Below are 26,508 nucleotides of genomic sequence, written 5' to 3' on the forward strand. Positions count from 1 at the left end.
GTATTGGAACCAACACTGTTTAACATCTTTGTGGATAGCATGGACAGTGGGATCGAGTATGTTCTCAGCAAGTTCACCGATGACACCAAGCTGTGTGGGGCAGTTGATACACTGGAGGGAAGGGATGCCATCCAGAGGGATCTAAACAAGCTCGAGAAATGGGCCCGTGCGAACCGCATGAAATTCAACAAGGCCAAGTGCAAGGTCCTGCATGTGGGTCAGGACAATCCCAAGCACAACTACAGGCTGGGCAGAGACTGGATTAAGAGCAGCCCTGAGAATCTGAGAAGCTCCACATGACCTGGCAATGTGCACTTGCAGCTCAGAAAGCCAACTGTTTCCTGGGCTGCATCAAAAGAGGTGTGACCAGCAGGTCAAGGGAAGTGTTTCTCTCCCCCTCTACTCCACTCCGGTGAGACCCCACCTGGAGTACTGCATCCAGCTCTGGGGTCTCCAGTACAAGAAAGACATGGAGCTGTTGGAGAGAGTCCAGAGGAGAGCCACAAAGATGATCAGAGGGCTGGAGAACCTCTCCTATGAGGACAGGCTGAGAGAGTGGGGGTTGTTTGGCCTGGAGAAGAGAAGGCTTCAGGGACACCTTATAGCAGCCTTCCAGTACCTGAAGAGGCCTACAGGAAAGCTGGAAAGGGACTGTTTACAAGGGCATGTGGTGATAAGACAAGAGGGAATGGGTTTAAGCTGAAAGACGGCAGATTTAGATTAGATATCAGGAAGAAATTCTTCACTATTAGGGTGGTGAGGCACTGGAACAGGTTGCCCAGAGAGGCTGTGGATGTCCCCTCCCTGAAAGTGTTCAAGGCCAGGCTGGATGGGGTTTGAGCAACATGCTCTAGTGGAGGGCATCCCTGCCCACAGCAGGGGGGGTTGGAACTAGATGATCTTGAAGGTCCCTTCCAACCCAAATCATTCCATGATTCTATGTTCTTAATACACTTTAGAAAAATAGCTTTTTTCCTCTTCCACAGAGGTGAAATTTACCTTGTCCAAATCATAGAATTAGAGTTGTGGAGTCTGTCAGCCACACTGGGAGATTGTCTAGTTTAACTCCCTGCTCAAAGCAGGGTTAACCAGAGGAGGTTGCTCATGACCAGGTACAGCTAAGTTTTGAATATCTCCAAGGATGAAGACTCCACAACCTCTCTGGACAACTTGGTTCAGCATGACCACCCTTGCAGTAAAAAAGTGTTTTCTTACATCTAAATAGAATTTTCTGTATTTCAGTTTGTCCCTTGTAGCCTCTTGACCTCTCACTGGGTACCAATGAGAAGTCTGGCCCTACTATCTTTACTCCCCCCCCGCAAGGTATTCATCCACATGGATAGATTCCCCAAAGCCATCTTTTCACGAGGCTGAAAAGTCCCAGCTCTCTCAGACTCTCCTCATATCACAGATGCTCCAGTCCCTTCATCACCTTTATGGACCTTCACTGACTCACTAGAGTATGTCCATATCTTTCTTGGTCTGGAAAGCCCAGTGCTGGACCTAGGACCCCAAATGTGCACTACAAGGGCTGAACAGATGGGAAGGATAAGCACCCTTGACTTGCTGGCAACACTCCCTAATGCATGCCCAGGATGTTGCTGGCTGCCTTTGTTGCAAGGGCGCATTGCTGGCTCATGTTCAACCAGGACCTACAGTGCCTTTTCTGCCAAGCATCTTTCCAAATGGTTGGTCCCCAGCCCGTTCTGTTGTCCAGGATTATTCCTTCCAAGGAGCATTTACCAGCTCTGTTTAACTTCAAAATGTTCTGTTCGGTCCCTTTCTTCAGCCTGTTGAGGTCCCTCTGAAAGGCAATCATTTACTCTATTAATCACTCTTCACAGGTTTTTATCATCTGCAAATTTGCTGACAGTGAACTTTGAACCATTGTCTAGGTCATCGATGAAGATGTTAAACAGTATTGGTCCCAGTGCTGACCTCTGGGGTACACCACTAGTAACTGACCTCCAGCTTGAGCCCAGAAGTTCAGCCAGTTCTCAGACCACCTCACTGCCCATTTACTCAGTCCATACTTCATCAGTTTGTTGAGGATGTAATGGAAGACAGTGTCAAAAGCCTTGTCAAAGTCAACATAAATAACATCCACTGCTCTCTCTGCTTCCACTGAACCAGTCATCTCAGCATAGAGGGGTATCAGTTTGGTCAGGCCTCGTTTCTCCATTGGAAATCCACACTTAGTACTCGCAGTCACTTTCTTGTCCATAGTATTTTTGGGAATAGCTTCCAAGATTATTTGCTCCCTCACTTTCCCAGGTACTGCAGTGCTACGGAGTATTCAACAAGCTGTAGTTTAAATAGTACTAACTTTCTTAAACTTAAGAAAGATTAATTAATTAAAAAATAATTAAATTCTAACAGACTGCAAATAGAGCCTTGACAAGATACGTGGGGATTTTCAAAGAAATCCCTGTTCAAGCTACTTCAGCTAGCAATCATCAGGAAAAATGAACACAAACTTTAGAGAAAATAATGCATTTCCCACAATAGATCAGGCTGACATGTAGAAGAGTCCCCAGCACATAAACATGTAGTAATTTGACAAACTTATCCCTTACCACCAGACCTTCCTTCACCGCTGAGCACAGAAATTAACAAATTTTCCCTGGGGAAGGACGAATCAGAAGTTTCTGGAATGGGATGTAGAAGCCTACAGGTCAACACAGCATCCTGAGCTACCAAAGCAGTATTGCCAAGGGTAAGGATATAGATTCCTCAGCTTGGGGGTGTGCAGAAGAATGGCCCTAGATATTATTACTATTGCGACACTTCTCCTCTTACTAGTGAAATCTATCTGTTCATGAAGTCATTACTCCTCACCTTTCTAAAAAGGCGGCCAAGGAAAATTGCACTATAGACTTTGGACTGTACCTGCAACTCTTTTTTTCAGCACACACATCCCAAGACTAATTATAACTAACATCAGGGATTTTCTTCTGCTTCCTTAGGATGTTTTGTTTGAGGCAGGTGAGTGATAAAATCCAATCCAATCTTCTTCATATAGGAAAGACATTTTGGGGAACAGAGCATCCACAATAACGGCTACAATATCTGCTACAACATGGGATGGAAGTTTCTATGGGAGTCTGAAGTAATTTTGATGCTTAGAGAAAGACAAGCAAAATATTTTCAGTGAGAATACGAAAAGCTCTGCCAAACAGAAAAGCTGACAGGTAGTGATATTAAAGTTTGATCTATACGCACAAAGATAAGGATCATTACATCTGCAGGTTGCTAAGGAACAAATTAAATTGGAGGATAGTTGTGAAACCTTCCTCTAGAAGTGGTGAAAAGTTTTTCTCCTTTCTAACTTCACAACTTTCTTGCAGTCACTGATTGCCTAGCCAAGTCTTCCCTTTGAGACCTGACTCGGGCCACCCTTTTTCAGCTGACTATCCAGGCAAAAGTCTCCTGTGCTACATCTCAGTGATACCCATGTATAAGCTAAATTTCCTTGTGATGTTAAACAATTACCATCCTCTTAGAACAGAAGAGTCTGGTTCTCTTTTTTTCAGCTTCCTAGCCAGCTTCCTGGGTACTACTGGGTATTAGCTGTCTTATTTTGTACCTGCTTAATGCCACACCGTGAACAAAATTGGCTTTGAGTAAGCTCTCCAGGACACATTACTCAGTGCACCCAAGGGGTCTCCCAGGGTCTGATGAACCCTTCCAGCTCTAACACTGAATCACTCAAGGTGCACAGCACTCCGCAGCACTCTTGTTCATGGAAATGCCGTGTCAGAAGAGCTGAGTTTTCTTAGGTCTTTCAGATTTACTAGCTGAGCTTCTGCAACAAATTGCTCTGAACCTGAGCAAGCCTCAGAGGCAGTACTGCCACCTTATATGCCGCTGGCTCTAAGCTAATGAACTGTCCTGGACCTAGTTTGTACTTAAGACAACTCAGGTGTTCCTGCAACTGAAGCAGTTATTTGTAACACAATAACCAAGCTAATAACAGTCTGATGTAAAAGTTCAGTTCTCTCATCGTACTAATTTCCTTATCTCAATAAAAAGATGTATGAATCACCCAATGTTACTCACTCAACTAATATTATTCTTGAGTAATATCTTCATCTGTATTTATGCCACTTTTCACCACGAAACTCCTAATAGCTAAATTACAGTGATAAATTTACAGAAAATTGCTTAATTTTGAGGAAGGATTTGTCTTTGTTTACTTATGAACAACAAGATGAGACTAATACAAGACAAAAAGGAACAGAGACCTAGTAAGACATTTGAAACAATTACTGCCAAAGACATTCTAACAAAGAAATTCTAGAATTCTAAATTCTAATGAGCTGCAAATAAATTAGCATTAAATGACATAGTTGCTATTAATTACTTCATCTGCTTTTGTTGATTACTTTGTTCTGCTTGTCAATTTGAAAGCCTCCACTGAAATAATAAAATGCTTCAAGCTAAATGCATTACTTTATAATGGTAGACAACAAAGTATCTGTACTTACAGGTGTGTGTGTGTTCCCACTGCTTTCAATATGCCAGTTACATTCAGCATTTATTTAAGATGTTCTGGAACAGTAATTAGCATTTACCAGCCACAGAAAAGTATGTCTGCATAAATGATAAGACTTTTTTTTTTTTTAAGCTGCACAAAAATTAAAAATCCATCTATACAGTGAGCTTTGAAGGAAAAAGGGTATAAAATGCTAAATCCACTTTTAGCATCAAGATGACACAGTGGGAAAACAAACATCCTAAAGTAAAGAACAAAATGCAAAAAACATACTGTGGAAATGAGAGCAATGCTATACAAGTAAACACTCAATGACATCACAGGTAAGTTCAGCATGCTTTTAATGAAATTAATACAATCATGCCTTAGGAACTGGTCAACAAAATCTGTCAGTGGTTGTCTTCCCATAGTTTATGGGACCTGCTGCATTTACCCAGTATGTTAAGTGGTGGAAAGAACTGAGTTCCAGCAGACTCCCCCTCCTCTGTTACTACAGGAATTGAGTGGAGCAGTATGTTCATTAACAATGCTGTTAGAAAGTGATTTCTCCATTTAGGCCTGCTCAAGTTGGAAGGACTTTTGAGAGACATCTGATTTGCACTTTGTTTTGTCACAGGAAGCACGCCTAAAAGTTCCCAAACGACTACAATCAAACAAAGCCAACGTGTTGCCTCAGACCAGTTTGTTCAATGAGACAAATATTTTGACTATTTAAAAAAAAAAAAAAAAAAGGCAAGTTTATCCAGTCAGACTTCTCTGAGACTAGAATAGTTTTGCTGGGTGCCGCCCTACCTGTTAACTCTAGTACTAACATAAGTAGAAATTCCTTCTTCTCATAAAAGTTGTGTTAAGTAAAATAATCTTTGTTAGCAAAGATTATTATTTGTACCAATATAAAACTGAGCCTACACTAGAACATACACTGGTACAGCTGTTTCTAAACAAAATAAACCCCCCTTCTGCACTCCTTTTCCTGTTGGAGCCAAGCTACTATAATTTTAAAGATGTCTTACACTGCAGGATTTTGCACAGTCACAAATTCCACTGAGTTCCACAATAAAGAAAGTTTTAATTCACAGACATTCTCTAGGTCAGTTTCCTTAGAAACAATTTCCTTACCAAGAAAGTAAGGAAATGATGACAAACTCCATCATAAGTGCATCTCCCTTGTCTGTAAACTGACATAAAATATAGCAGATTAGTCCTGCTTCTGAAGTTCTCTGATCTTGACTTCAAGATATAATATACATGCTTGTATTTATTTTTCATTTCAAGTCAAACCTAGAGACTAAATAATTGAATACAGAAAGCATTTTCATAATTTAAAACATGCATGGCAATCTAAAAGCAGTACCATAAAAACACCTTATCAAAGTCTGATTTATATATATATACACACACCTGTTAACAGATAGAAAAGATTTAATTTAGGATATAAACATTCAGATATACTTAAAAAATGCAAACTAATCTACAGAATATCTGGAAATATCTCACCAAGAAAGGTCTCCATAGTTTAAGGTGTAAAATTGTCAGTAGCACAAATTGTTTTGGAGCTACAGTAGTAGAAACTTCTGTATCCTTACCAGTGGTGGCCCTCCCAGGAATATTGTTCCCTGTTTGCCAACAATAATACTTTCATCAGCCATTGCAGGTACGTACGCTCCTCCTGCTGTGCAGGATCCCATTACTACTGCTATCTATTGGAAAAACAGAAAACACAAGTTAATGAATTGTCCAACCCTTAAAAATAGCAAATGCACACAATACCACTATAGATTGTATTGATTTTAATAAAGGTTATGGGACAGCACTACAAGATTATTTTTGCCTAAGAGAGCAAACTTTTTATTCATGTTTTAGCTTTTCCTCAAAAAAAACAGGGAATCTCTCTAGTTTTGAACAGTCTCTTAAAACTACTATCTCCAGGCTACCCTGCAGGAAAATTCATATATGAAGTACCATGAGCTATGTATGGGAAACGTTTGAAGAGATATACATTCTATCATGAAATTTGTTTTCACTGATGAATGGTAAAAGATTGAAACCTAGAGGTTGCTCCTGGTATTTAGCTTAAGTCAGAGCTTCAGCTGTTGCTCACTGGCATATGTTCACCAATGTTAACATCCTTCCAAGGAAACTCCTCACATCTACTACTAAGTAACTTCAGTTCTTCAATAGATCAACTAATTAACTCTGCCCCTTCACGATATATCGAGTATTTTGTTATAGGCTTTAGCATGAATAATCTCCGCTTCATCCTTATGACTAATTTTGATATTAATATCTACCCAATGAACATTTTCTACCAGTAATATTTTGGTGACACTTCTACAAAACTGACTTGACCCCAGACATGATGAATACTGTAGCAGCATATGATCACGAAAGTGAATTTTCTCACTTAACTTCTTCAGGGTAGCTCCTCCTAAGACCCTTTCGAAACACCTTGTAAAGCAGAAGAAATGGAATACTCATATGGAAAGGGCAGACAATAAGAATTGTCTAGTCTAACGCTTTCTTTCATGACCACAAAGAAATTTTAAAATTAAATTGTGTTAACTTTGTTTTGAAATATTTCTACAGTGACATCAAGTAGTGTTCTGTGTTAAATGATAATTTAATATTTGCTCTTAAAAGAAATCAGCACACAGAAATAAAACTTCCAAATCACATTACCTGTATCTAAAGCAGGAGTAGATGAATTATGTCATCAAATCAAACAGCTTTTTCAGCAAACAGTTTTCAGTATCTTAAACTATATTGAGTCACATGATTAATCTGCAGTATTTCTGTTGTGCATTAATAAATACCTCCAGGTAAATACAAAGATAACATAAGCTTCTAGAAATGGAAGAAACCAGAAGAAAAAGTTCATTCTTTTTTTTCCCCAGGATTTGTGGGTTTTTCCTACTCTTAATTTTACCATGCTTATGCTGAAAAATATGCTAGCATTTACACTTCAACTGAGGTGTTACTTTTTCCAATACATAAATTGGAATATGGACATAATGTAAAACCCCGAATCTACCTGACAAATAGCACAATCTCAAATTCCCAACTAATGTGCTACTTCCTGACCTCATTCTTTCAATTACCGCATAGGAAATTATTTAAGAGCGCAACAAAAATCAACAGTTCTGGACGCACATACTGAGCTTCGTACCCACTGATCAGCTCCCCATTGTATCCATGCAGCATATGAGTGTGAGAGCGCTTAGGAAGCAATGAGTAGCTAATCAGAGCTTTCTGATTCACAGCCATACATGCATCAACACAATTTAAAGCTGCAGTAGGAGTATAATAAATTAGTCACAGGTAAAAGTGGAAAAGCACTATAGGCAACTGGGAGAAAAAAAAAAAAAGGCAAAAAAAAGCAAGCACTTTAAGGGCAAAATTTAGAAGGGATGATGAACTGATGAAACAGATCTCCAGGCAGGCCACAACAAAAAAGAGCAGGTAGAAAACTAACATCCAGACTCCTATGTCAGAAGAATTAATCAGAATGGAAATGAGAGGGATCATAATTTCCCAACACCATTTCCTAACGAAACATTGTCTCAGACATGGAAAATGATTCTAGCTACCACAGTCTGTTAGCACAGAATCAATAGCAGATTTACAAATGTTAATAGTGCCCTTTTGAAATGAAACAAAGGATAGAAACATCTCCTAAACAAAATACACTTGTATTACATCCTTTAAATGAAGGAAGCACTTCAGTAAAATATTTTTCTTTGTTTCCTGTAAATATTTTAAGAAAATGAAACTTTGATCAGTGTCATACCAAACAAAAATGTGTTTTAATAAAAGGCAAATCTTTCCAATGCTTAGTTTTTATTGTATAGGAGTACAATGCTACTCTTAATGCAACACTATATGGTAATTGAAATAAAACCAAATTCAACTTTATAAGGAACTGTACAAATACGTCAAAGTTGTTTCAAGATACTCAGGAAAAGACCAGCATGACTTTAGGGACAGGCATATCCGGAAAGGTCACGCCTAACACCAGTAATTTCAGCTTTGCAATCTGGGTTTACATATTTGTCTTTGACATAACATCTAAAAATCAAGACTCCCATACCATATAATGATTGGATTCTTCAGCAAAAGTAAGGTTTATGAAAACTTCTCCTAAAAAGATAATTTGGCTAAACAGCCCTGTGACCATCTCTTTTGACACCTGCTGTTCCACAAAAATGCCGGGACCAATTTTATTCACATCTAAATCTAAAGTACAACCTAGACTTATCAGTGACTCTGCAGGGTGGCCAGTTTGCAAACTGTCTTTTTGCCTAAGTATTTTTAGGCAGTGCTTTTCCTCTGGAGACTTAACTAATCACTACAATTGCTCCACTTTTACTGTTGGAAAAAATAAAGAACTGCAGAAGTTATATTATGTCAGACTTTCTAAAGAGATTGTTGGAATCTTCAGCCTTGGATTTCTCTGGAGGCAATGGATTTCAGGATTCAGGCAGAGGAAAAGATAGTTGAAGATTTGAAGTCTGACTTGCTTCCAAAATGTGCCAAAAAGGTATTAAGGTAACAAATGTAGTTTCCTCAGAAATTATGCAAAGGCAATGTCTGCCATGTAAGGACAAGTCAGATGGAATACTTCATTCTTGATCAGTGCATCTGCTTCACACTGAAAGGAAGTATTAGCTTCTACTTCTTCCTTTTGGACTAGGAGATTCAAACAAGCACAGCTTCTCACAGAGAATAAATAAAAATGGTTCCAGCCCAACCATGCCTCTCAATGACAGATGTTGGTAAGAATGAACAAAATAAGGTCCTATTTCCACTTTATATTAATGGTGAGTTTGATGGTTGAGTATGTCAAAACAATATGGTGGTGAAATACTTTCATGACAGTACTCAGATGAAACAGCAAGTTAGCTAAACATTTACTCTACTTGAGATGCCAACACCTATTTCCAAGCCTAATGTTCTAATTTTTCTTCTCAGGTGGAATATCCTGAAAATTTCCTTCACCTTCTTTCATCCAGCCAGTATACAGTAATAGGCATTGAACTGACAACTACACTTAGGAGAAGGTTCTTGAAATTAAGACAATTCAGTGAAAACACCAGCTTACTGCTCAGCAGTCAAAAAAATAATCAGAGGTGTTAGGAACTACTGGCAAAGGAACAGACAAGAGAATAGTGAATATCATTATGCTATTAGATAAATCCATCACTAGTTGACATATTGAGTAGTGCAGTTTGGCTCCTTAATTTCAAAAAAGATATAATGAGACCTGGGAAAAATTTTACAGAAGGTAAGCTAGGATCATCAAAGGCATGAAACACTTTCTGTAGGAAGGACAGCTAAGTAACCTTGAATTCTTTGGCCTGCAAAGGGGAGTAAGAGGCAGTTATATGAGAGGGCTACACAACCATATGAAGAGGGTGGGAGATGACTGACTAGACAGCAACTCTGCAGGAATGACCCACCTGTCTGCTTTCCTGGAGTGCCCCTTTGTTTAGAGGAGGTTATCTTCAAAGACCATGGACTCCTATGCCCTCCCAGCCAGCCTCTGACAGGTCCCTGCTGACAATTCCCTTAACAAGCCCAGGACTTCTCTCTTGAAGCCCAGGGTGTTTATCCAGGTACCTACCTTCCTCACCTCCATCGGGACCTTAATACTCTGCCCTCCACTGTCACTGCAGCCAAGGCTGCCATCAGCAATCGCATCCCCAAACAGTTCTACATTCTTCATGAGTAATAGATCCAGACATGCACCTCCCCTAGCATGCCACCTGCATTGAAAAACTGACCCCAACACACTCCTGAAATACCCATGACACAAACCCACTTCTAAATCCAGGAACTGTGACTAACAGCAATTCTACACATCATTAATACATTAGAAAATAACCTCATTGTTAGGGTAGTTTTATCATATAGCATATCAGTGTATAAAATGGATATATAAATATACACATACCCCTATTAGTAGAAAGTACGTCTCATTTACTACCTATCATCAAAGGGGTCATCACCTTTACAGCACTGACGCAGAATAATCAACTGTTTCAAGAGATTTCCTAGTGCTTCCTCGCATGGCCCTATACACCATGTTGTCAAGTCCCTTTTTCTCCCACTGCAAGATAGGAGCGGGTAGGTCATGTAATTAGGCCAAGAGAGACAACAGCTTCTTCAAAACTATAATGACTTCTTGTGGACAGTTATTGTGTTTACAGTGCCTCCAATCCCCAGACTGGGCCTTCAGGTCAGCATAACACAGTGCTATCAAAAACAAAGCATGAATACAAGCACTGAAAACAGATAAAGGCAGCGATCATAAAAACCAATTAGTACATTTCATTCTTAAGTGAAAGCAAATTACCTGTGGAATTCCTTGTGAGGACATGACTGCCTGATTATAGAAAATACGGCCAAAATGATCTCGATCTGGAAATACTTCTGCTTGCCGAGGTAAATTTGCTCCTCCTGAATCAACTAGAATAAATAAAAATATATTAACGTGTCTTTTTGTTATATACTTAAGTCATTGGTAAAGTGTCCTCCCAGTTAGCCAAATGTGGGGGCATGCCAGTCTCAACAATATTTATTTAAAGAAGTAGTGCCTTATCTAGAGGTCCTGAGCTGCTCTTAAACAAAGGACATTTGCTGTTTCTGCAATGGGACTTACCCAAATATAGGCAAGGGAGATGATTTTGCATTGCAATTTCTTGAGCACGTAAATGTTTCTTAACAGTGATGGGATAATAGGTACCACCTTTGACAGTTGCATCATTAGCAACAACCAAGCATTCCACCCTAAAAAAAAAGTTGTGTGAGAGAAAAATATTTCTAATGAATAAGTATGTTTGTTGGTTAAGAACTACAACATGCTAAGGACCCTTGAAGCCCCGACGCTCAAAAAGAGCTGTCCTCACTTGCGCTCCCTCACACACGCATTGTAACAACAGTCGCAGCACTATGATGTCCTGTTTCACAGTCCCTTAACTCCCTAAAATAATTCTGTATAGCATCGTATTTAATTTCAACAATAGTCTTGGAAGTACTTTCAGTGAGCAAAACTAATTCTTAGCCTAGAATACTACTCTATTTTTTGAAAATTGCCATACTGATGCACTAATCTCTTCCCTTCATCGGACAACAGAAACTTTATGTGTGCAATGCTTCAATATGGGATATGCTAACTAAAAAAATTGTAGAATCACTTCCTTTTAGCTAAAAGACTGAACAAACTAAGATACCAACTTAGCTGATTTTTTGGGTGTCAGAAACTGAAAATGCTAATAGCTTAATACTGGAAACTAAACAAAATTGTCCCTTCTTCCTTTTCATATCATCAATAATGTAGAACAGTGGTATCTCTCACCCAGATATTCGTCCAATGCCTGTGATAATGCCTCCTGCCGGTACCTCTTCATTACCATACAACTGGTAACCTGCAAACTGGGAGAACTCCAAGAACGGAGACCTGAATAATGACAAATATAACATGATTTTAAAAAGGAATCAGTCATATTTGCCTTTGAATCTCACTTTAAGATTTTTTTAAATGATTTTTTTTTTTTAAATAGGTATTTCAAAGAACACTTCTGTAAAATTTCAGCTATGTTATTTGCCAGTGTTCATGGAAACTAAAGAGAAAACAAGCCTGTTACAGTACTTACCTGCAAAAGAGTACCTGAAGTGTTTTTAAAAAAAGGAAACTACCTACCCAGGATCAATAAGCCTGTCAATTCTCTCTCTGGGTAACAGCTTTCCTCTTGATGTGTGAAGCTTACGAGCTTTTTCTCCACCTCCTGTGATACAATAATAAATTGTTAGATTTACTATGGACATAGACAGAAATATCACCACTTACATTAAACCTCAGAACGGAAGCACTCATGACTTCCCAGTTTTTTGGGAATGATTAATTTAATAAATAATGGTTTTCACTTCAAACAGATTTAAAGTATTGATAAAAATGGTTGCTTTTCAGAATCTACTCCATTTCCCCCCTCACTTAAAAAAAAAAATAGAATCATAGAATCTTCAAGGTTGGAAAAGACCTTTAAGATCATCAAGTGCAACTGCCAACCCAACACCATCATGCCTACTAAACCATGTTCTGAAGTGCCACATCAACACATTTTTTGAACACCTCCAGGGATGGTGACTCCACCACCTCTCTGGTCAGCCTGTTCCAATGCCTGACTACTCTTTTGGTGAAAGTTTCTAGGTAAAACTTTACTAAACACAGTTGTCTGAAAGTTTCCTCAGCTGTTTGGCAACGAATAGAAGTGTTGAAAACACAAACACACAGACAAAAGCATAGCAGTGAGAACTACAAAAAATACTGCTCCCCAAAATTGGTTCAGAATAGCTATGCTGAATCCAATCCTGAAAGACCCAACACAATCTGGATTCATTTCCTTAGATCACTCCAGAACTGTAAGCAGAGTTCAGACACACAGCATTTAACATCAAGTTTATCTTTGCTTCATTTCAACCCCTTACTCATGGTCATCCTAAATCAAGTATTTTGCTCTCTAGAGCTTTGTGTCATTCAATACTTAAGATTTGTTGACACATCTCAGCCTCTTTATAACAACAGCTTATACAAACATTGCCTATGTAGACAGATCACTGATCCATCCCATCACTCTAAAATTGTCTCCCCCATCCAAAATAAAGAAGGTGCTATTTTGCTAACATTTCTCCTGAGATATCCAGATTTGTCAGCTAAGTATCACTGAAAGAGAGCTTTTAAGCTTCCATTTCAAGCCCTTTCTCTTACCTCCTTCCTTCATCACTATGCACATTATTTCCTACCTGTTAGGCATGCCAGAAAGCCCACAATTTATTCCCCATTCAGCCTGTTCATAAGGTCTGTATATCCAGCCTAAGTCTAAATCTTGTAAATTCTTTCTGTACAAGTTTATTAAGATACAACCTCTCATATCCACCCACAGAGCTAATACTCTCATCCAAGTTCTCAACATCCCACATCATGACAACTACAACATTTTCTCTGACGTCCATCTTCCCTTTCTCATTTACACCCAGAGTGATGCTGCAAAAATATAATTTTCCATCCCGTGATTTTCATCATCTTTTTGCACACTAATCATAAATGCTTGCCCTCTGGACCCTGTAGCCACTCTACTGAACTTTTCTGTTTCAAGATCAAGATGTTCTCTCTACCCTACACTAGCCTCCATTCTGTAGGCTGGGAGAAGCAGTGCCTGTGACAATGAAACAACCTGGGAGGCATTTAATTTGAAATCCCTTCTTTAATTTCTCTTCACCGTGATGTCTATAAAAACTTCGCTGTGACTGCTGATGTGCTATGATTACTGCCGGTCACAGAGACTAAAAGTATCTCAGTTGCTTCTTGTGCTGACCATCAGAAATCCGTATGTTGTAATTTATCATAGCCTGTAAATTCTTTGGGGCAGGAACCATCTTCCTGTTGCACAACTGGGGATTACTCAGTAGAATGGGATATAGGTTCACAAAAGCCCTATACACTGAAGTAACAGATAAAGAATGAAGCATTCATTGCAAAGACCTCAAGCAAGAGCTTATCCTCTGAAAGACAGAGGCTCTTACAAAGAAAAAGATGTCAAACTTATTACCTTCAAAAGTATTCAACATAAGTATCTAATTCTTCTCATATAGTTACATGATAGGCAAAGCAATTTCAATCAATGTCACTCAAAATGGTGTATTAATATCCTGGTAGAGCTCCCCGAGATGGAGAAAAGATGAGGGCCATGTTCTTGTCCTGTTATCATGTAATGGGCAAGCACAGGAAAACATGCAGCAGTGAAGACTGCCATGATCATTAGTTCATGAGCCACATAGGGAATTGCTGAACAGTCTCTACATCCTTAAAAGACAGAGGTAGTCCATGGGTTTCGGCATCTCCTCACGAAATCCTGGAGCTTTGCTTCACAGCAAGCAAGCAAAAAAGTACTAAGCACAAAATCTTAACTGTGCTCCATTCCAGAGCTGTAAAAGAAACCATTATATAAGAAACAGTGTATAAGGAGATAAACAGTATCATGATGGACACAAGAAGGGGAGAATTAAAGCTGTATGCTCAACCTCTGGAAGCATAGTTAAGCACTTATAAACCATTTTCATTTCATAGTCCTCATTATAGTCAACTGTAATAAATTCAGGCAGTCTTACAAATCAAGAAGATGAAACACAGATTTCAATCTTTTAAACTATTACAGACTTGCTTTTGTTTGCCAGCACAACTACAGCTAGGGTCTTTGAAAATCCTCTTTGCACATGAAGAAACTAACATGCAACTCGAACAGAAACACATCTGCAAAACCAATTTGTTATAAAAGAAGGCGACTGACGTGGTTTAGCCCCAGCCGGTAGCTGGGGCTGTTAACTCTATCCTTGCCAGAACCAGGACAGCGGCGGTGGATGAAGCAAGGAAGCAGGTGAAGTGGAAAGTGTATCAGTAAAAGTCTTTTATTAATAATCCTATCTATTAAAAAATGCCATTGAAAACATACATTCTATTGATTACTAAAATCTTAACTGATTAAAAATTAACTGACTCTGAATATCCCATTTTCACTATCTACTTGCTTACTTTTTGCCTCTCTGACAACGGAATTAATCTTCTGTTTGACTAAATAAGACTTGCTTTCATTTATGTCTGCTTCCAGTAATTTATGGATTTGCTTGCATCAGGATATTGCTCTGATATTCAACTGACAAAGAAAAAATCATGTTAACACACTAGATACTGTGGTAAACAAAGAAGTGCTAATACTACGAACATTCTTCTCAGTTACGTAAAAAAAAAAACCCTACGTTTTGAACCAAGTTAGCTTGGATGTAAACCTTTTAAGATTTTCAACTGACAGAAGACAGATTTAAACAGATGAGCTAAAACTTCAATGTGACTACTATAAACCAGCAAGTATGTCATATCTGAGTGAACTGATTAATGAATGTACAGCAATAGGGAAAAAATCCAAAGAGCAAAACTGTTTTTTGGACCAAATTGAACAAGTATTCTAAAATCTAGACTACTGTACTTACCCAATCTGATTTTTTCTGCTTGCTCTTGGAGTTCAGTTACTAGTGCTTTCATTCGTTCATAGTTTTCCTAAGTGGGGAACAAACCAGCACTTTAAACTTAACCAAGAGTGACAGTATTATTTTTTACTAAAGAAACACAGAAAGTACAAGATTTACTTATATTCCAATTTAATTTTACCTTATTAAATACTGTCTCTGTATTGTCTTTAGAGTAATAACATTTCTACCTATGTATTGGCTTTCCTCAAGCATCCCAAAGCATTTAATAAACATGCTTCACAAAAACTAAGTGCATTAGGATTGTAAAAGACTAGTTCCAAATTTAATAAACAAAAATACAATTAGTCATTACAGAGCTGAAGTGCTATTTTTCAGGTTTTGTTAATTACTTGTTACAGGTTAGTTTGCTTTTTTATTTTAATTTTGTAAAAAACATCACTAGGACTCAAAATTAAGTGCTGCTATGCCTCTTGTACCAAAAAATCAAGGACCTAGACCAAACAGAATTTGGTAAACACTTTTTACATTCCTGTTGTTTAGGTGGAACCTAAAGATAAAAGAAAGCTTTTAAAAAACCCAAGAATTCTAATCTTCTTGCCAATATGCCTCTTAGAAAAACAAAGACTCTTTAGGGTTGAATATGAATGATCCAGTACTGACCTCACCATTTCTATCAGAATTATGGCAAACTGTGTGCTTATTACAGCAGGTTTTACCATTTCTTAGGAATTAAAAGATATTTGTCAAGCTTAATTTGTTTTTGTTTTTTTTCCCTCAGACATATTAAGAACTATGTTACCTCTTTGAAAAGTGTAACTGTAATAAAGAAACAGTAACTGCTGCATTAAAAAAAAAAATCATACTGTCTTGTCTAATTCTTATTTAGAAGATGTCTACTTTGACAGAAGAACAATCTGGTAACTCTCTTATATTTGGACTCGAACACTCAGAATTAAGGTTTGCTCTTGAAGCAACTAGTGTTGCAGTTGCGTTTATTCAGCTCTGTCTTAGTCACTGAAGTGCAGTAAGATGCAAAGCAAGAAGAACATAAAACCACGTAATGCATTCAAACTGGTTCAGCTGCATAGTAAGATTTCAAAAGAATACATTTCTCCCTCTCTGTAATTGCTACAAATAGATTAAGAATGCTCTACTGAAAGGTAAAAACATACCAGGTGAAAACAGGTCTTATCAGCTCATATACACAGTTAATACATAAGGTCAGCATTTAGAGGTCGTCCACCAAGATCAAGGTGACGTAGTGAAACGGTTAAGTCCAACTCCTGTGCCTCTGTTGGCTCTTGGGAAGGATTCCCCATGTCTCCTAACGAAGTGCCATCTGCCATACAGCTCACAGCCTGCACTTGTATGAATTTTGCACCACCCAATTGCAGCCAACACCTAATGCATCTCAAGACACCAACCTCAGTTAACAGAATCTCTCTGATGTGTGGTGCCACCCTGCAGCCCCCTGACTACTGAGGACACAGGAGGACAACAAACTTCTGCATCTCCTTCCTCCTTTGTAGGCTTTATCAGTATGTCCAACACATTATTCCCCTTTCAGTCTATTTCTTTTGATACTTTAATTCTCCCTCTCCCTGCCCCACCCACAGCACCGCTCCAACACCTACAACTGTTTTTCTTCCTCCTGCCCAATGAAATCACACTGCAATAACCCACTGGTAGTTTTATTGCTGTCACAGCATCCCAAAAACCAAGAACAAAATAAGCCAAGTCTTATTAATTTGACACTGCTGCTCCTAGGAAAGACTATGGACAGTAATTGCAGCCACACAACCACATGCAGCACTGAAGAAAACAGAACCTGGTTTTAATCCTTTCCAAAAGAAACTGTTCATAAGTTAACTCTTTTTCCCCTGTGAAAAATCTGAAAAACAGCCATTGTAATTCCATACTTTTAAGAACCTGCAGTTGTCACAACACTTACAATTACAATGTCACAACACGTACAATTTTATTTACGTGAGTGTTCAGCTTGTCCAGCATGACACATAAAGTATTTTCGCTGTTTCTCCTTGTGCAGTCAGCCTGTTTTCTCTAAGTAAACTCACCTTTTGCACACAGTACTGGGCTTAAACCTAGAAAGAAAAGCAGCTAAAACTGGCAGAGGAAATTAAAAAAGGCACAGCAATCACAATCATAGACTTGTTAGATTCCAAATTAACAACTCACTGTAGCTACTTAGGCACTCTACATGAAAAACTGTGGAAGGACTTTTTAGATAATCTATAAAAAATATTGTACACAAATATTAGAGTTGTTTAACTTAATTTCTATCCTTATATTTCATGCCTTTAACCAGAACACAACATCATTATACTTTACAAAGGAAAAGTAAAGATGCCTTGAAATCTTACTGTAGGTTTTGAATACAAACAGAAAAGACTTGTCTCAGAACCAACGGTACTAGTTCTACCATATATTTGTAGGCTCTTCATTAATTAGTGACAAAAAGGCCAGTGAAGTAATGTAAGTTCTTTCCGGAAATTGGCCCTTGCACCACTAAGTTCTATAAAATTCTGCTGTTAATATCAGGGCTTCTACAAACTTTAAAACAAAATCAAGAGGCAAAACCTATAGACTAATCCTACAGTTACTGCACAAGCTAAATGAATTATTGCTACACAAGCAAAGCGGCTGCAAGAGCTAATCCTTGGAATCTTTACATAGATTTTCCAGAATTTAGACTTACTCATTTTTAAATTACATTTTTACCTGTCTGGTTTGAAGGACAGTTTACATTATGAAAGCCAGCCTGTCTAGCTGTATTCACAGCCAGAAAGGCAAACATTAGCTAAAGGCAGCAAGACCTTCATCATGTATCATTAAGCCTTCTTGTGTTTGCAGTGTTATTCCCTGTATTACTTTTATTTCAAACGGTTATGTGCCTCACAGCAGCGACCTCAGCTCTTCCTGTCTGTAAGGCACTACATGCATTTACAGTGCTCTATAAATTATTTCGCCCAAACGCTAACACTATTAGCTATTTTACTGCTTGAATGACGTAGCAGATGAATCCAAGTAAGTGGGCTTGTCTAGCACAGCTAGGCAAACTTTTCCTGTCTTGACATCCCATTGGAAACTGCTGCCAAAACACATGAACATTAAAAAAAAAGTAAAAAGCTTTGCTTTTTGTTTGAGATTGAAAGGTACACACAAACAAATGCAAATGCCGTGACAGCTTAGCTGAGTAAACACATTCATTAAAATATTACTTTTTTGTATGCAAAATATGAATATACACACATATATATACACACACTTTGTATGTGTGTGGATATATACACAAATTGAAATTTCACAGAAGTTTCAATCATCTAACTTCTGTCCCAAAGGAACTATTTAGGAAATATTTCAGTACGAATACTTGTTGCTTCACTTGCTGTTTGATATTTCACTTGGAACAAATCTGAAAACAAATACATACCCTCCTACCAGTTTTGATCCACACCCAAAACTATGTTTTCCTCAGCCTAAATGTAAACATGATTTTTATCTTGAATATGATGATGCTAATAATGCCCCATTTAAAATGATTTACACCAGATACAAGTACTGTTCTCTTCATAACGACAACTGAAAGTTCACCTATCCATATCCTTCTCCTCAAAAATGCTTTCTGCTGCTATCATGTTTTCTGGAGGCATGCCCATAACTTTATAAAACTATTCCACCTGTCTTCAACTCAGGAATCAATTCGCAGAACACTAGAAAATTTCTGACTTTGAAATCATCAGGCACCACCTCCAACCACCTACAAACTCCTTGTCTCCACCTCATTCGTACCATATCAACCAGCTCTTCAAAATCGAAAATGCAGTAAGAACTGGCATTCTGATTAAAAGTGTAAAAAAAAAAATCCGTAATGAGGCAGACGATGACACAAACCCACTGGTACTTGTACACTCGGCCTGAATGAAATAAACAGAACTTGGCATTTAATAAGCGTGAGAGGGGGAGCAGCACTGTAAAACCTGGCCTGCGTGCACGGTGACCTGGGGCTGACTCACAGAGGCTCATGTTTACCACACACCAGTACACTGAACGGCCACTACACTACCAGCTATGCAATCGCCACTGTTGTGCTTTCATTCAGAGCCCACGTACCCCCGTTTTGTTTTTGTTCTCCCGCGCACGGTCCCGGGCAGAGCACCCCGAGCTCCCGCAGCCCCGGGGCGCTACCCGCAGGCCGCGCCTCACGGCTGGGGGCTTCCCTCAACAACCGCCAGGTTTATCACAACTAAGGCGTGGAAGCGGAGTGCGGCCGAGCCGCGGGCCGGGACAAGCCGGGAAGGTCGGCAGTGGCCGCGCTCCGGCCCGCTCCCACGCCGGCCGCCGGCGGGTAGGGGCAGGCAAGGCCCCGCCGCTGCCTGGCTGCGGGAAGGCCAGCCCCTGACTCCCGCGGGTCCCCGGTGCTCGGCACCGCTGCCCGCCCCCAAGCCCCGCCGCACGGGGAGGTGGCCCCCGCCCGCCGGAGCCTCCCCTCTGCGGCCTGCGGCCCATCGGGCAGAGGGAGCCGGGCCCGCCCGGGCCGGCCTACCTGGTAGAGTGCGGAGCCCGCGTCGGGGCGGGAGCCCACCGCCGCCACCGCCTCACTGCGGTAGGCGCGGGCGGGCGGGGCGGCGGCCGCGCGGCGGAGCAGCCGCCAAGGGCCCAGCAGCCGTGCCGGGCTCAGCAGCATGGCAACCAAACCGAACCGAGCCTGAGCCGAGCCGAGCTGGCCGTCTCAGGCCTGCCGCCGCCACTCCCCCCGCCGCAGCCAATGAACGGAGCGGGGCCCCGGTCGCTGGGGCCAGGCCGCTCGCGTCCAGCGCTGCCCGTCAGGGTATCAGTGCAGGCCGGCTCCGCCAGCCCCGCGGCCTAGCGCCGGCCTCCACCCGCTCCGTCCCGCCGCTCGCGGGGTGACTTTGAGAATTAAACTCGTAAAATGCAAAATCCTTTCCCTTCATACCACAGCTGCGTGCTCCATTCAGTCGCCGTGGCCCTAGATGCAAGTTAATGCCGAAGAGCTCCCTTTGAAAGAATTTTGTTGGTACACTTCACTTTACAGACAGGATTGCATATTCGTGCAACGCAGAAAAGCCCTTGCCATTCTTAGCAATGTGGAGGTTCTGTCTTTAACTGCAGAACTGCTGAGATGCCACAATAATAGTAGCAGATTTTTTAAAATCCTCTTTCCTTGAGTTGCTTCCTCGTTTGAAAGCTTTGCTGTTTTCCAGCATCCCAGTTTTATTGTTTAAAAACAAGGCTATAGTATTTATGTTGAGGTAGCACTGGGAAGCCAGATACCATGTAAATTAAGCCCTATTCTAAAACAAAAACCAAACCCACACAGAAAGCCAACCGTGTCCTGGGCTGCATCAAAAGAAGTGTGACCAGGTCAAGGGAGGTGATCCTGCCCCTCTACTCCCCTCTGGTGAGACCCCACCTGGAGTACTGTGTCCAGCTCTGGGGGCCTTGTTGGAGTGAGTCCAGAGGAGGCCACGAAGCTGATCAGAGGGCTGGAGCACCTCTCCTATCCTGTCACCACCATACAAGCAGGGTTGCAGCCAGAAGCCTAGCCATTCATTTATAGTAAGTTAACTTACTATAGCTATGAGCATTTAAAGACTGCAACTGATATTCTAAGAAATGGAAACATAAGTAATATAAAATAATTTATTAACATAAGTTACATACAGAATACAAGTACTTTCTTTGAAACAGAAAGCTTATATGTGATGATACAGGGTGTCAAACAACTCCAAGCAAACCAGTCCTATGCCACATCTTCGTAAAAATGCTAAACTAATAGGCATTGAGATTTCAATGACCTTTTCTTACATCCTTCACTATTATAAAACTTTCATACACAAAACAGAACACAAAATTGTGTTATCTCTATTAAAATTAAATTTGTTCTTAAAAAAAAAAAATCCTCTAACAAAGTGCATGTGATTTACTGCAGGGGGAAAAATGCATAGCCCCAATTAACAAGGGATAAGGCACCTTACATCTTAGTAATGAAATAGGTTGTTGTTTTTTTTTTTTCTTCCTTGTAATATGAATGCAAGCTAAAATATACGCAACTAAATGCAGAATGGTTATCACTTCAGAAAGTACTTAGGGCAATTATTTTATAGTCACTCCCAACAAATCTATTTTCAGGCTCTATCAGTGCAAGTGATTTAAACATGCCACATGTATCAGGAACTAAACAGTTTCATATATAAAATAATATCTACAAGACATACAATACATAGAGCTTTATGTATAGCTTAATCTATTTCATAATGTTTACAGTAAGACAATATTTAGATAAACATTTCAAGTTAAATGGATTAGGCAGAGCACAAGATACTGTCTGAACAGAAATGTTGTTCGTGGTGGTTTTTTTTTAATGTTTTTTGGTTGACAGTATGCTTTCAAGTAAGTTGCTTTACACTGGGACTGTTAGTCCCTTTCCCATCACCAAGACGATACTGCTGCTAGCCATATTTGATTGACAGAGGCCTGATAACATAGCAATTTGCAGTAACAGTAGCTTTTCTGTGAAATTTCCTTATTGACAAAGTATTAAAGACTTCTTCAGAAGCCTTGCTAATAACTTCCTAAAAGGCAAACATTCTCAAGCTTCACCAAGTATTTAAAAACTAACGAGATACTTATATGAAAATGTTTGCCAGTAAATGATTACCCAGTCCAAAGCTGAAGGTAGGTTTCTTGAGAGTGTAACACTACCATTTCAACATCAGTCTCACTTTCATAATAAATAATTTGTTTTGCAAAAGTAACCTGCTGGTATTAAGTAACAGGAAAAAAAATTAGACTACTACATCTACACACTCATTTTTGTGTAATAAGGAGTTTCAGAATAAATATTGAATCTTTTAGTGACCACCTGACTTTGAGATTGCATGAACCTTGTTAACTCATCAAGACAATCTTCTTGATGAGGCAAGTAAAAAATTAGACTAAAATCTAAAGCTACTGCAGCATTTTATAGCAAGTTACAGTACAAGTAAACATGCAACATGAGGAAAACCATTCAAATTCAACTGCTTCAAAGCAGCAAATCCTCAAAGCAACCATGTTGTATAGTCATGGTTTAAATCCAATCTCTTTGTGCTACTTTGCACAAAGGAAGCCAAGGAAGTCAGCAGCAATATAAACACCTACACATAAAACCAAGGAACAGAAATGGTATTTATCCCCTTGTTTTCAAATTTAGGAGGAAATTAGCATTTATACTAGTAAACATTAACCTCTTCCTCCCATTCCTATAGGACAGTTACAAAGATAAACATTGTGTAGCATCTTTTAGTAAATTGTGTTTTTCTGGTTGTTCTCAATACATTTTTAAGGAAGTAAACCCATTTGGTTTTTCAGGTTAGGATCTTCTAATTTATGTAATTAAAAACTCTTACAAAAATATGTTATATGTAGATGCTAATAAAAATATGTGCAGTGCTGAACAGATTTATGTATTTACTACACTGCTTCCAGTATTTGCATCCTGATCTACAGAGATCACACTACACATAAAAAGTTCATTCCTCCTTCTAACACACTAACATAACATACTTCACAAAAAGAAGTAAAGAACTTGTATAATCAGTACCACAAGCTTTAGCATTAAAATTCAGAGAGCTACTTGTCACAAGATTAAGCATTTTTTCATCACACTTTTCTGGAAGATAGTCATGCATCCATTATCAGCATCTAAACAAGTGAAACTATAAGCCAGCAGCCGCTGGTCTGGTCCAATGACATCAACGTAGTGGTTTAGATGTGAACATTTTAAAAGTATCCAGGTTGCTTCAGAAGGAAGCCATTTCATGTTTACAGAATTGATTAACAGCTCGGCTGACATTATGTGTGGCATAATGAACATCAGAACTTTTAAAAAATACTCTTTTCTTGTTGCATTATACTCTCAGATCCCAGGTTTTATAAAGTCAATTTGCTATTCTGCATCATCCACTTCCATAAAGATGTCACTGAAAAAATACTCCGAGATTCTGGTTGGCTCTTCTTCCTTCTCTTGATCTTTAGCACAAAGGGGTGGCTTCTTAGATGGTTTGTTACTTGGAACCTAATAGAAAAAAGAAAAGGCTATTCTTAACAGTCTTAATATGTGTGTGCGCGCACGTGTGCGTGCACTTGAGCTTGCAATTTAGATGGGAAGTTTAGACATAAAATTCAGAGTTTACTGAAAATGGGAAAGAAGTGCAGAGGAAAGCCAACTTAGTTCCCTTCCAAGTTTCCTAGTCAGGATTTATTCAGTGGAGCAGGTACGTCTCTCAAAACACGAACACTACATACCCACCTACCCACTCCTGAAACGATTCACTGTTCTTCACATCTCAAAAATGCAAGGGCGTTCAAAGTAAACACATACCATAACTGCAGCATCAGCAGCTACATTCTGATACTCCACAGATGATGATGTGCTTGTAGAGGGAAGGGAACAAGATTCCCTATCATCCTTAGTGGATGGAGTGGGCTTTTTTAGACTTCGCCTTGGAGGCACAATCTTTGGAGTCACAATCCGAGGTTTTTGGATCTTCCCTCTATTCCCTTTGGTATCTTGTGCAGATTCAGACCTACTTTTTTTGCAAATTAAAGATAAAAATCCTAATGGTTTTCGTCCACCCCTGTTCAAAACAAATACAGACAAATACAGACAGGATGTCATAGGATTGCTCCATAAAAGGAAGAGGTAAATAGTATTGCAGGAGTCCAATTCACTACACAGGAAACAAACACACATGTCCAAAATCTATGAAAACCCTAAGGAGAAAAAAAAGTAATTCTGAGAAAAGCTTTTGTATTACTGAATATTCTGGCACAAGAGTTTTTCGAAGAGTTACAGAGAACATTTCCAACATTTCCAATGACAATTTCCAACCCTGACAACAGGAACCTACTATTTGCTACTAAACCAGAGCCTGTAACAAGCTACCAGATCTTCAGAAATATTCCAAGAGGAATGGAGACATACTCCTAAAGAATGAACTGAAAAGAGCACTCTTCATGTAACCAATGGAAAAAAAACCCTGATTCCCAAGGATGGCACCACAGCAGACTGTCTTAAACACCAGAAAGAAGACTATCTGCTGCAGGGTTTCAGCCTATTAATAGCATCATACCTAGTACCAGTGAACTTACGGAAGTCACAGTGATGAGGGAGGCACAGAGAGTATCAACTTTTCATATTGTTAAGAGTTTACAACTTAGAAAGTAAACTTTAAGGCAAGGATTCTGATGTTAATGCACCATTACCCAACTGCTGTGGCTGTCCTAGGTATACATAACCAGTTTTGGTACTCACACGAGCACAATAAACGACAGGATCAGAAGAGGCCAGTGGAGCATCACAATCAAAAGCAGTGAGCGCAAGAGCAATAGAAAGCAGGAACTCGTATACTTAAACATTATAGAAAAGTATATTGAAAATCCACAGTCAGATGGATAGATAAGAGGAATATCCTCTGAGCTGTCAAGACTGAAATTCCTTTGGGGAAATGACACATCTGAAGTTAGTCCTAAAAATCCAATAACAAATCTTTCTGGCAGAAGGACAAAAATCAAAAGTGGATGGGTGTATATATCACAACATTAGACTGAGCTAAGGAAAACAACAATTACCCTAAATCCGTATCACAGCCAATGGATGTCAGTCTCATAAGAGGCATCTGTCAGTGTCTAAATAGACATACCATACGTAGGTAGTGTCCTTTGGTCCGTCTGCTCATTTAATGGTCAAAATAATTCAAATTCCAAAGTGGACAGTTTGATCCTTTCTACTTTGCTGAAGAGGACAGATACTGTAACTCTTAGCCATGTAGGTCACCAACAACAGTACTGCCCTTCTTGTAATACTAAGTGGAAAAAGGATATAAAAACCTCAATATGGAAAAAAGGCTGACAAAACATTATTTAATAAATACCTGAGTAATGGAGTTTTTGAAGATGATGCTAGGCTTCCAGTATGTTCCAACTGTCTAGAATCATGCACATCCGCCTGCTTTCCTTGTCCACTTATTTCTTCTTTTCTGTCAGAAGTTAATCCAGATGTCATCTCATCTTCCTGTTTGAATGCTGAATTCTCAAGTGGTGCTTTCCCTAAGTTCTCTAAAGTCTCCTCAAGCTGGCTTCTCTCAGACAGTGGTGACATAGACTCAGACACCAACACAGACGTAAGTACTTTTTCTTTTGCTGAAGCCTCTGTTTTTTGAACAGGATTCCCTGTAAAAGGAGTTGAGAATAATTCAAGCAAGGACTTCAGTTACTTAACTTCAGTGGTAACACAACAGCCCAAAAGATGCGTGTGATATTAAGACGGCTTGCACCATTAGAAAACAAGGGCTGAATTTTTGTTCGGTTTTTTTGTCACTTTATTTTTTGAAATCACCACTAAAAATTAAATGTTCAAGATCTACTTTTAAAAAGTCTGTAAGATATTACAGATGTCATGGAGGAAAGCTGGAAAAGCTGGTAGAAAGGCGGTTTTACAGCACAACCACCCCCCTCACACACACCTGCCCCAATCCTTTACACCACACCATAGAACTTTGTCAAGTCATCCAGCTGTTTAAGCTTCCACAATTTCCCTCTGAAGTCTTTTTCAGGACCAAAAAGAAGTTCCTCAACCCCTCACAGGCTCAGATCACTGAAGACTGCATTTTCAGCAATTCTACTTTCCCTCTGATTCTTCAGAGGCAGATTAAGCTTTCAAACAATTACATTGTGCATATATTTTTTGTTAAAGACAAATACAAAATAAAATAAAAATGAAATATTTTGGCATAGTATGGTTACAATACCTGTTAATACCTTTAGTTATCAGTGCTTTCCAACAGGTGGAAATACTTGCTTTAGAGAAGATATCCTGTTTAGTCCAAAAAAATTACCAAACTTCACAAATAGACTAGCTGCAGCAATGTTTTTAGAACCATTATTAAATT

At 39.3% G+C, this 26,508-nt stretch overlaps 2 protein-coding genes across 4 annotated transcripts in view; both read right to left on the reverse strand.

Moving 5' to 3' along the window:
* The window catches only part of MCCC2 (methylcrotonyl-CoA carboxylase subunit 2), a 39,165-nt gene extending 18,835 nt beyond the window's left edge, over positions 1-20,330 (reverse strand). Inside the window, exons 1-7 of the mRNA XM_075739791.1 lie at positions 20,100-20,330; positions 15,536-15,602; positions 12,195-12,279; positions 11,850-11,951; positions 11,154-11,281; positions 10,848-10,960; positions 6,082-6,195 (exon numbers count right to left, since the gene is read on the reverse strand). Coding sequence (XP_075595906.1) covers positions 6,082-6,195; positions 10,848-10,960; positions 11,154-11,281; positions 11,850-11,951; positions 12,195-12,279; positions 15,536-15,602; positions 20,100-20,240 — 750 coding nt within the window. The 5' untranslated portion in view covers positions 20,241-20,330. The remainder of the gene's footprint in view (positions 1-6,081; positions 6,196-10,847; positions 10,961-11,153; positions 11,282-11,849; positions 11,952-12,194; positions 12,280-15,535; positions 15,603-20,099) is intronic.
* An 873-nt stretch (positions 20,331-21,203) lies between these two features.
* BDP1 (BDP1 general transcription factor IIIB subunit) overlaps positions 21,204-26,508 on the reverse strand; it is a 57,146-nt gene continuing 51,841 nt past the window's right edge. For all 3 annotated transcript variants that reach the window (XM_075741140.1, XM_075741141.1, XM_075741139.1), the window contains exons 40-42: positions 25,492-25,789; positions 23,940-24,195; positions 21,204-23,633 (exon numbers count right to left, since the gene is read on the reverse strand). In XM_075741140.1, coding sequence (XP_075597255.1) covers positions 23,505-23,633; positions 23,940-24,195; positions 25,492-25,789 — 683 coding nt within the window. In that variant the 3' untranslated portion in view covers positions 21,204-23,504. The remainder of the gene's footprint in view (positions 23,634-23,939; positions 24,196-25,491; positions 25,790-26,508) is intronic.

The sequence above is a fragment of the Balearica regulorum genome, chromosome Z (genome assembly GCF_011004875.1).
Source record: "Balearica regulorum gibbericeps isolate bBalReg1 chromosome Z, bBalReg1.pri, whole genome shotgun sequence".
In the NCBI taxonomy this organism is placed as follows: domain Eukaryota; kingdom Metazoa; phylum Chordata; class Aves; order Gruiformes; family Gruidae; genus Balearica; species Balearica regulorum.